Raw genomic sequence first — 10570 nt, 5'->3', positions numbered from 1 at the left:
GTGATTTTATGAGTTTGCATGTCCTGGGTAGCAGTTCTCTGCTATTCCTGAATAAACCTAATTTGCTGGAAAAATAACTGACAATATGAGTTGTTTTTTTGTTTTGTTTTTTGTTTTATTTTTTTGAGAGAGAAAGAGAGTGAGTGCACAGGTGAGTGGGGAGGGAGGGGCAGAGAGAGGGAGAGAGAGAATCTTAAGCAGGCTCCATGCCCAGTGCAGAACCCAAAGCAGGCGGATCTCAGGGCCCTGCACCGCCATGAGCTGAAATCAAGAGTCGGATGTTCAACCCACTGAGCCACCCACGCGCCCCATGACTGTTATCTTAATGCCTGTAATATGCATCACATTCTGGTTTAATGCTTTCAATAATAAAAACTGGTTTTGTGGGGATGCTTGGGTGGCTCAGTCTGTTAAGCGCCTGCCTTCAGCTCAGGTCATGATCCCAGGTCCTGGGATCGATTCCCACATCTGGCTCCTTGCTCAGCAGGGCAGCCTACCTCTCCCTCTCCCTCTGCCTGCCACTCCCCCTGCTTGTGCCCTCACGCTCCCATTCTCTCTCTCTGACGAATAAATAAATAAAATCTTTTTTAAAAAATTGTTTTTGTGTCTCTGCTACCTTGGTGGAGGTTTTCAGCGTTGGAAGAAGATTTTGTTTTTTCTTTGCGTTTCCCAACACACCCACCAACCACGCTGTGCACCTGAGAAGCTACGTACCCTCCCTACATCCACGTTATTAGCAACTCCGGCTCTTCGCGCACCCCAGCGCGGCGCAGAATTGCAGACGGAGTCCAGCCCAGAAGGTGCACAACTCCAGCAGGCGGTGCTGTTTACCAGGGGACAAAGGCACCCCAGGCTCCGGCAGAGGGAACTCCAAGGACATCCCGGTCCCAGGAAACCTTCAGCCACTCTCTGTTGCCCGGCTGAGAGCAGAGAGATTGTGCCAAAAACCCTTCTGCCAGCCTTGGGCCCCACCTGGAGGCCACTGCCAACTAGGGAGGCAGGGACTGGCTCTGAGGACCTGGAATGTCCCTCAAGCCTCCTGCTTCTCAAACCTTGCTCTAGAGCTAGAAGTGGTCCAGCCCCCGCCGAAAAATCAGGTCATGTGGGTGAGGAGAAGCTTTGGAATGTGACTTCCTCCTGGACAAGTCTTTGCACTGGAGGGAGCCCCAATCCACATGATCTTGGTGCCCCCTGGCTCCTGGCACACAGCGGGCCCTCAGTAAATGCCACATCATAATAATGGCTACTGTTCGAGTGCTTTCTATGGCAGTGTCATGAGCTTTCCATCTCACTCAAGACTTGTTAAGGTAGGTATAATTATTATCCTATTTTACAGATGTCTGTCTGCCGCACAGAGAGCTTGAGGCACGCAGCTAGAGAGGGCTGAGCTGGGATCCAGACCCAGAGAGTCGATCCCAGAGCACTGGGCGGGAGCTGGCACACCTCTGCTTCTCAACTTCCCCCTGAGGCTTCCCCAGGTGGCCCAGGAGGGGCTCCATCCTCTGCACTCCGCCTCTCAGGGCTTTCCGAGTCCTTCCCTCCTCCTGGAGCTCCTGATCTGTGCCTCTGCCTGGCTGGGTACCAGGGGCACAGAGAAGACCCTGACATGGATTCACCCCCAAGAAGGCGGGATGTTTTCACCCAGAGTCACATGCTCAGATGCTTCAGGCACAGGCAGAAAAGCTAAATGGAATGAAGCAAGTGGGTGACAGGTAATAGGGAATGGTGGGGATTGTGGCAATATGGAGGGCCTATTCTGGCTGAAGGATAAGGCAGGGGTTTGAATGCTGAGCTAAATCTGGATTTCTTATTAATTTGTTTTTCTTTGCCACAGGGACTGTGTCCAAAATGCAAGCCCAAGGTAATGCTGGAAGTTTGTATCCCACCTCCCAAATTCCAAACATACACTATGCAAGATATAGTAGGTATTGCTTTCTTCTTCTTCTTTTTTAAGATTTTATTTATTTATTTGACAGAGAGAGAGCGAGAGAGCGAAGCAGGGGGAGCAGGAGAGGGAGAGGGAGAAGCAGAGAAGCAGACTCCCCGTTGAGTAGGGAGCCTGACACAGGGCTCAATTCCAGGACCCTGAGATCATGACCTGAGCTGAAGGTAGACGCTTAACAGACTGAGCCACCCAGGCTCCCCTCTTCTTGTTTTTTGTTTTTTTTTTTAAAGATTTTATTTATGGGGCACCTGGGTGGCTCAGTCAGTTAAGCATCTGCCTTCGGCTCAGGTCATGATCGCAGGCTCCTGGGATCGAGTCCCGCATCAGCCTCCTTGCTCAGCGGGGAGTCTGCTTCTCCCTCTGCCTGCAGCTCCCCCTGCTTGTGCAGTCTCAATCTCTCTCTCTCTCTTCCACCTCTGTGTTAAATAAATAAATAAATAAATAAATAAATAAATAAATAAAATCTTTAAAAATAAATAAAGATTTTATTTATGTATTTCTTTGAGAGAGAGAGAGAGCAAGTGAGTGAGAGAGAGGGCACAAGCCGAGGGGAGGGATAGAGGGAGAGGGAGAAGCAGGCTCCCTAAAGTAATCTGTACCCGCAACGTGGGGCTTAAACTTACTACCCTGAAATTAAGAGTCACATGCTCTACCGACTGAGCCAGTCAGGCACCCCTTCTTTTTCTTCTTTTTAAAACAGATACCTGAGGGATGCCTGGGTGGCTCAGTCAATTTAGTGTCTGCCTTTGGCTCAGGTCATGATCTCAGGGTCCTGGGATTGAGCCCTGTGTCAAGCTCTCTGCCCGGCAGGAAGCCTGTTTCTCCCTCTTTTTCTGCTGCTCCCCCTGCTTGTGCTCTTTTGCTCTCTCTGTCAAATAAATAAATAAAATCTTTAAAATAAAATAAAATAAAATACCTGAGCTCCAAAGCAAGACAGAACCTTCCTGGTGCTAAAAATAAAGAAGGAAATCAAAGCAACAACAGTGAGAGTGGCTGAAGTCAAGCAGTCCCCAGGGATGCCGGGATCCTGAGGACTGGGGTTCTAATCCCCACATGGGGACAGAGGTCAAGCTGAGGCCCCAGGAACAGCACAGAACTGAAACTCCACGCCCTACACAAAGCTAGGAGCTGAGAATGGGCTGTCTGTTCTGGGCGCAGAAGACAGAGAAAAAAAAATCCATCCACGTGCCCTGGGATGCCATAGAGAAGCAAGCCACCCAACAGGGAGTGAGCAGGAAAAGTCACTGCAGGAAAGCAGAACCCCAAGGTTCACCAAAGTACGGGCTTGGATTCTGACCAAATCTCTGGTAGGAACACCTGCTCTGAGAAACTCATGAATAAAATGGTCAGAAACCTGTGTTGCCTGTAAGACTGTGGTAGAAACCAAAGCAAGCTGGCCCCGGGGATGGCAGTGGGGCCCAGGGGACTCAGGGGACTCCTGCAGGCAGGAGAAACACGAAGAGGTCAAAAAAACCTTCCATGGTGACACCACCATGGGAAAATCCAACCCGTTGTACAGATAATAGTAACCGCACCATGATCCCTCCCTAATGCTGTTTTATAACTGGGGGAGCTGAGGGTCATTGAGCTTAAGCAAGTGACCTAAGGTCAGTTAGCAATCGAAGTCTTTAATCTCTGTGACTCAGTCTTCTCAGCTATAAAATGAGAATAATTTTAGCGTCCCTCCCTCATAGGATTGTTGCAAAGATAAAATGAGATGGGCCCTGTCAAGTATTTAATAGAACAATGCCCGGCACATAATAATATCGTTAATACAGAGAAAGTAAGTTTTAAAGGCTCAGAGATAAAGAAGGAATAGGGACATCATGAGGAAAGAATTGGTGCATTAGGAAAAGGAATCTGGAGGGGCTCCTGGGCGGCTCAGTCGGTTAGGTGTCGACCCTTGGTTTCAGCTCAGGTCATGATCTCGGGGTGGTGAGATGGAGCTGGGCATTGGGCTCCATGGGAGGGGAGTCTGCTTGTCCCTCTGCCCCAACTCCCCACCCCCGCTCGTCCTCTCCCTGTGCTTCAAATAAATAAGTAAATCTTAAAAAAAAAAAAAAAAGGAAAAAAAAAGGAGTTTATCAGAGAGGAGGCATGCTGACTAGAACTGCAGTCAGATTTCTGGATTCATATCTAGCCCTGTGCAGCGCCAGTCAGGGGACCTTAGACATGTCACTCAGCCTCTCTGACATTCATTTTCCCATCTACAGAATTGCAACCAGGGAGAGTGTCAAGTCTGAGTATAGGCTCTGGAATTGGACCGTCAGAGTTCGTGCTGACCCCAGCTAGGCGAGCCTTGGCCATGTTCCTTAGCTTCTCTGCCTCAGACTCTCATCTCTGAAATAAAGTGGTTTATGAAGATAAAATGAGCTAATATACATAAACCTATATACATATATGTATATATACCATATACGTAAAACAGACATAAATACTTAGATACAATCCTGGCACCTAAGTGTCAATGAGCTTGTGAGGTTATTGTAGAGATGAAATGAGTTTACTGGCGTGAGAGCGTGGGAGATGCTCAGTAAAGGCTAGCGATGACCACCCTTTCCCGGCCGGCTGCCCCTTCCCGGGGCCCCCACTGCCGCTGAGGGAACGATCACTGAACAACGGGACGGTGGCAACGGCAGGCAAGTGAGGGAGATGGGTGCAGGCCAAGTCACTGGAGGGAAAAGGCCCCTTTGTACCCAGGATGCAGCTCTCCCTCCTCTGCTGGATTTGAGAGGAGGGCGGGAGGACAGCATCCTCACCTTCCCTTCCCCTCCCGTACAAGGCCATTTACATCAAAGGATCGGAAGAAGTCATTGAGTTTATTGGAGGAGTGCAAGGGGAGCCAAAGTTTCATTGGTACACACACACACACACACACGCACACACACACATACACACATCCACGGTGCTCCAGAGGTCGACGCTGTCTGCTCAGGGTCCCAGATTTCAGAATCAGGTATGGATCTCCGGGGCCTAAGGAGCCCCAGTCTATGGAGAAGAAATGGTGAGGTTCCAGAAGCCCGCCCCCTGCATACCAGGCCTTAGGAACCCTTTCCCCTCTCCCTGCCTGAGAACCACTTCCAGCCCTACTCATCTCCCTCTTTCTCCCCCTTCCTTAGGGGGCAGTTCCCGGCTCACCTGTAGGGAATCATCTAGTGCTCCAGGTGCCCATGTGGCCCCCTCCTCCCCATGCTGGTTCTGGCCCACTGGGATTATCCATGTCCATGTTCTCATAGGAGTCCGCATCTGATCAGGACCAGGAAGGGTAAGACACAGCTAGGGCCAGAGGTAGACCGGGAGAGGGTGAGCCTCAGAGGACAACAGGGGACAGCGGCAGAAGGACCCACCTTCCTCATGACTGGGTCCAGGCTGGGCCCGGATGGAGCGGAGCTGGGGGGCGGCATACAGGATCCCTCTCATATCCTCATAAGACTGGGAGCCTGCTTGGGCAGGAGAGTTGGAGGCCTAGAGCCACGCTGGGCTTGGGGAAGGGAAGTGCAGCCTAAGACATGGGATATTTGAGGGGCAGAGGAAGGTGGAGGGCTTGACTCATGCTGTACTAGGAAGAAAACGTTAGGGACGGCGTCAGATTCAGGACACTTGTGAAGGGTTTGGTCAGAAGCGGGTTAGCTTATGATCACTGTCAAGAACAGACCTGGCAGAAGTCAGAGTCAGAGTCGTGAGGAGGTTGTAGAGACAACTGGGGTCAAAGCTGTGGTTTGTATGGGGGCTGGGGTGAGGTGGAGGTCAAAATCCAAGCTGGAATTACACTGGTATCAGAGCTGATGTTCAGAGTTAGGGGTGGGGTAAATACTGGGATTGGGATTGGGGTTGAGGTTAGTGTTAGGAATTGATCCAAGGCCAGAATTACATCTGGGGTCAGAGTCAAGGTCAAGGTTGAGGTTGAGCCTGGAGTCAGAGCCCAGAGCCAGGTCAACCCAATCTGTCCAAGGCAGGACGGGTCCTAGCATTTCTCACCAAGAGAGGTTGCTTCCCTGCTGGGGTCCCAGGCTGACCCATGGGGGCTCAGGAAGTCTAGAGAAGAGAGAGGCAAGTTATTCCTCCTGGCTTCCAGGTCACACATACACACACCCCCACACCCCACATTAATGTCACCGTCCTCACACATACCTACTGTCCTGGTGACTGGCTGGGCCAGCTCTTCATCCTCATTCTCATAAGACTCGGCGGCTGCAGGAAAAAAGAGAACTCCAGGGATTGGTCCTGCCCTTTAGGGACTCCACAGCCGTCCGGGTCCTCCTAAGCCTCTGAGGCCCCACAAGGCCCCCAAATTACCGCTGGAGAAGGAGTCTTCATCCTCAGGACCCAAGGCCCCATCCTCAGGGTTCTCATAGCCGCTGCCATCTGGTGGAGAAGGAGTGGGGTCCAGCGAGGGCCCACAGCCCACAGCTGGGAAAGCGGGGGAGCCGCGGGGGGGCGCAGTCTTACCCTGGGAGAGTTGGTCCTGCCCACGGTTGGAGTCATTCTCGTAGAACTCGGAGCCTTCCTCACTGTCCGGCTCCTCATAGCCCTCCCCTTCCTCTTCTTCTGGGCCTGGGGTTTGGGGATGCGAGTGGGAACCGAGTCACAGCCCCCTTCCTCCAGGTGCCCCAGTCCAGTATTCCTGCCGCAGACCGCTCCAACACCCCTCACATGAGGACCCACCCCCCGCTCCCTCAAATCACCTGCCGGCGGCGGGCTCCGGGACCCCGAGGCTCCAGCCTCCGGGACGTCGCTGCGCGGGCTGCCGTAAGACTGAACGGCGGCCCCCAGGCCTGCAGCCCACCTCAGGGCGCGTCCTGGGGGGAGGAGCGTTGTAGCGGGAGAGAAGAGATGGGGGCGATCAAGGCTAAGGGTCTGCGAGGTTGGGCAGGGGACCGGAAGCTCCCAGCTCCGCGGGGGCCTTCGCGGCTGGGCCCCAGGCCCTGAGCCTAGGGAGCGAGATCTATGCCTGGGGGCGCGGCCTCAGTTTCGGGGGAGGTGCGGCTCTCGGAATTGGACTTCAGGTCCCGCGTCTTGGGGGCGTGGCCATGAGCTCTGGGGGCGGGTCCTGGACCTAGGGGCGGGGCTAGAATCTGAGAGAGACTCCGCCCTCCAGGGCGGGCTCCTTTTTTCTGAAGGCGGAGCTCCCGAGCTCGGGGAGGCTGGGCGCTGCAGGGATTGGAGTGACGGGGAAAAGGGGTGGGGCTCTAGCTCGGAGCCCAAGAGCGGGCGGTGCCTCCTACCGGTGCCGGAGGTGGGCGTGGGAAGGGAGAGCACGTTCCCGTACTGATTCTGGGCCCCGCTGCCCGGGGGAGGCGTCACTTTGAAGAACCTGGCGGAGGAAGGGGAGTTGCACTGTGAGGCCTGGCCCTCAGAGGATAAAACGTAGTCACGTGTATTTAGCTCCTCTGTTCCGCCGCAGCCTACAGAGGGGTCTGGAATTACTCCAAGGAGGTCTTCACAGGGGGAGGTAGCTTTGGAGCTGGGCTTTGAAGTTTGGGCAGTATTTCAACGGTAGAGGTGGGGAATGACACGCTGAGAAGAGGAAACAGTAAGTGCAAAGCGTTGAGCAAAAAGTGCAGGGAGAGGAGACTGCGGGGGCGCTCGCGTCATTACCTTCTGGTGGGATCGGTCATCCGCTTTCTTTTCCTCCTGAGGATCAGGGCTGGTGAGAGTTAAGGGGCGTGATCAGAGGAGGCAGGGTGAAGATTGGCGGGGCGCTGGGGAGGTCACTGGGGTCAATGGAGGGGAGGGGCCTTCAAAGTCCAAGGGGCCCGGTAAGTTTGGAGGGCGGTTAGAGGAGTGGGGAGCAGGACTGGAGGTCTGTGGAGGAGGTATGGGAGGAGAAAGAGGTGGTTGTCAGACTGGCCAGTGTGGGCTGTCCTGGGGAAGATGGGGTAGCTTGGGCAGACGGGCTGGGGGACATGACTCACCTCTTCGAAGATGAAGAAAGCTCACCAGGGATCCCAGGCAGAAGATCAGATAAAGTAATGGCACAACAGGGACTTTCCAGCCACCAGTCTCCAGCAGCCAATACCTTACTGCTGGGGAGAAGCAGCCATAAGACAGGGACCCCAGGCTGGCACGTTGCCTCCCAGCCTCAAGACCTCAAAGGGCCATAAGTCTGGGAGACACGGACAAGACACATATCCTCAAAATCACAAGCTCCAAGGAGGGCTGGCCTCCCTCCCTCTGAGGTCAGGGACTGTGCCCCAGAGCCTGACCTGGGGCCTGGGGCAGTATCTATGCAACGAACCATGACTATAGTCAGACTCTGTGTTAGGATTCAGGGGAGCATGATGATAAGCTTCCTGCTGCAGTGAGGGCCAGTCATGTTCAAAGTGAAGGTCAGAGTCAAGTTCGCAAGGTTAGAGGTAGGAAGCAGCAACCTACTGGAGTGAAGTGTGGAGCGAAAGTTGAGGTTGAGTTTGAGAACTGTGGTTAGGGTAGCAGGGGAGGATTGTATTAAGGGAGACAGAAGGGGCAGAGCTCTGTGACCAATTTGATGAATGGGTGAGGAGAAGGAAGGATACCCAGGTTCCTGGCTTCGGCCTGTGGGCAGGTGGTAGTGGCCTTCACTGACACAGAGACACCCAAAAGACTATGCTTGGGGAAGACGTCAAGTGTGATTTTGTATATTTTGAGCCTGGGGGGCATCAAATGACAGGAAGTGGCTGGGGGTGAGGTGTATGGAGGCTGGAATCGAGTCACTAACGCATGGTGGCCTAAGGAGCCATGGGAGTGAAGGAGGTCAGACAGGAAGAGAGTATAGACAAGGACAAGAGAAAGTGCTGTTGGGATAAGACGAGGCCTCAGAGCTCCAACAGTGAGGAGTGGGGGAGGGAGGAAGACCCCCCTAAAGCCGATGGGAAGGAGCAACCAGTGGTAGGGGAAGACCCAGAAAAGTAGTGATTTGGAAACAAGGGAGAACAGAGGTGGGGTCAGTGGTCAGTATAGAAGCTGCGGTTCGGGATGAGCCCGGTTCTAGCTCTCAGATTGGGGGTGCCAAGGTTGACTGGCTCCCGATTCCTCCCAGTAGCCCCCATACAGATGCCCTGCAATTGGGAGAAACTCTACCTGACTGGGCAATGACCTTCAGCTGCATCTCGATGGTCATGTTGCCGTGGTAACAACGATAGATGCCAGCATCTCGAACTGTGGCCTGGGGCAGCAACAGAACAGCCCCTCCCCTGAGGGTGCCCAGGACCCACATCTCGCTGCCTGGGGCATCCTCCCTCAGGTTTAAGCTCAGCAAGGAGATGTTATGCTTCTTGGGGCGCACGTGGGTCCAGGAGATGGGGCCTCTGGCCACGGAGGCAGGGGGCACCTCACAGGGCAGCCAGAATGTGGAGCCAGGGGCCACGGTGAGGTCTGGGGCAGGGAAAGCCAAGGCTAGGAGGGTGTAATCCTTGAGGTCTCCTCCCTGCAAGCCCTCCAGTTCCCAATAACCATCCCCCATCCCTGGAACCCCCACTTCCTGGCATCTCCGCAACAGCTTACCTTGGTTGAAGGTCTGGTTCAGACTGGCTGGGGCACATTCAGGGTCTATCTCCCAGGTCTCAGGGTGGTCTTTGGCCCACACATACAGCTGGGAGCTTGTGGGGTAACCAGAAGAGGGCTTGGGGCCCTCTGAGGACCTGTTCCCCAGGCCACAGCCTGAGTCGTTTAGGGCCGAAGCATTCCACCGGAACAGCTCCCCTGGGAAGAGACCCAGAACCAGATACGGACACATCCAGGAGAGGCAGAGAGGTACAGAGACCCAGAAAAGCAGAGACAGAGACAAAGATCCAGAGAGAGACAGAGAGAGAAACGACAACTCAGAGAGAAAAGAGAGTGAAAGACGGAAGAGCTCAGCGTTGAAGTCAGAAGCGATGGGGGTTCTAATGAGCCCCTTGTCCCTCAGCCCCGCCAGCCCCTCCCTCCAAATCCGTTTTAGCTGCCGGACGTCCTCCATCCGTGGTGGGCCTCCCTCTTCTCGTCCACCCCTCCCTGCCCCAGCCCAGACCTCACCACTGCCTTCCACGCTGACTGTCCAGCCAGACTGCCAGGCCTGGTCGGAAGGGGGCCCCAGCTGGCACAGGTAGAAGCCCCCCATCTGGTCAGAGGCGTTGAAGACGAACAGCTGGACGCCCAGGGACCCCTTCCGGATGCCCAGGCCTTGGGACCCGTAGCCCAGCTCTGACTGAGACCCCCGAAACCAGGCCTGCTGTTCAAGGGGACCATCTGAGGGACCTTTGAGACATGGCAGCTCAGCTTTGCCTCCCTCTGAGGAAAGAGAGAGAGGGAGGGGAACTCTTCGCCCACTTCATTCTTCACACTGGGTTATTCCCCACCGACCCCACCAGATGGGAGTGGATGAGCTCTCAGGGTCCTTCCAAGCCCTCCCTGAATTTTACAAATAACAAAATGAAGGCCCAGGGAGGGTAAGGCCAAGGGCACCCAGGCAGACCCAAGTTTCCAGCCCCAACTCTTTCCATCTGTACCCTCTGGACATACCTTTAGCCTCCACCAGCAGTGTTTTCTGGGGCCTGACTCCCTCGGGTGTAAGGAAGAGGAGGAAGAAGAGAAGGAGAGGAGGTGGCATGGCGGCCAGACTCCCCGGGGCACCCAGCTTGGCCGCGCGGGGGATGCTGGGGCAGGAGG

At 54.5% G+C, this 10570-nt stretch overlaps 1 protein-coding gene across 5 annotated transcripts; it reads right to left on the bottom strand.

Annotated features, from left to right (window-relative positions):
- Positions 1–4745: 4745 nt before the first annotated feature.
- On the bottom strand, positions 4746–10564 carry CD19 (CD19 molecule). 5 transcript variants are annotated; one of them, XM_034670201.1, is made up of 15 exons: positions 10424–10564; positions 9938–10192; positions 9428–9625; positions 9005–9298; positions 7861–7971; positions 7544–7592; positions 7171–7259; positions 6631–6744; positions 6395–6499; positions 6242–6310; positions 6077–6136; positions 5924–5980; positions 5293–5385; positions 5084–5191; positions 4746–4933 (listed from the first exon to the last, which is right to left on the bottom strand). In XM_034670201.1, the coding sequence occupies exons 1-14, from the start codon at positions 10509–10511 to the stop codon at positions 5094–5096; spliced, it is 1680 nt and encodes a 559-aa protein (XP_034526092.1). In that variant the 5' UTR covers positions 10512–10564; the 3' UTR covers positions 4746–4933; positions 5084–5093. The 5 variants fall into 5 exon arrangements, 4 of the variants coding, with proteins under 4 accessions (XP_034526092.1, XP_019663609.2, XP_034526094.1 ...); XM_019808050.2 differs by having other exon boundaries at positions 7861–7968; XM_034670203.1 differs by lacking the exon at positions 9005–9298 and having other exon boundaries at positions 7861–7968.
- Positions 10565–10570: the final 6 nt, after the last annotated feature.

Source organism: Ailuropoda melanoleuca, chromosome 10 (genome assembly GCF_002007445.2).
Source record: "Ailuropoda melanoleuca isolate Jingjing chromosome 10, ASM200744v2, whole genome shotgun sequence".
NCBI classification, from domain to species: Eukaryota; Metazoa; Chordata; class Mammalia; order Carnivora; family Ursidae; genus Ailuropoda; species Ailuropoda melanoleuca.
This window is presented reverse-complemented; position numbering and strand designations above follow the sequence as displayed.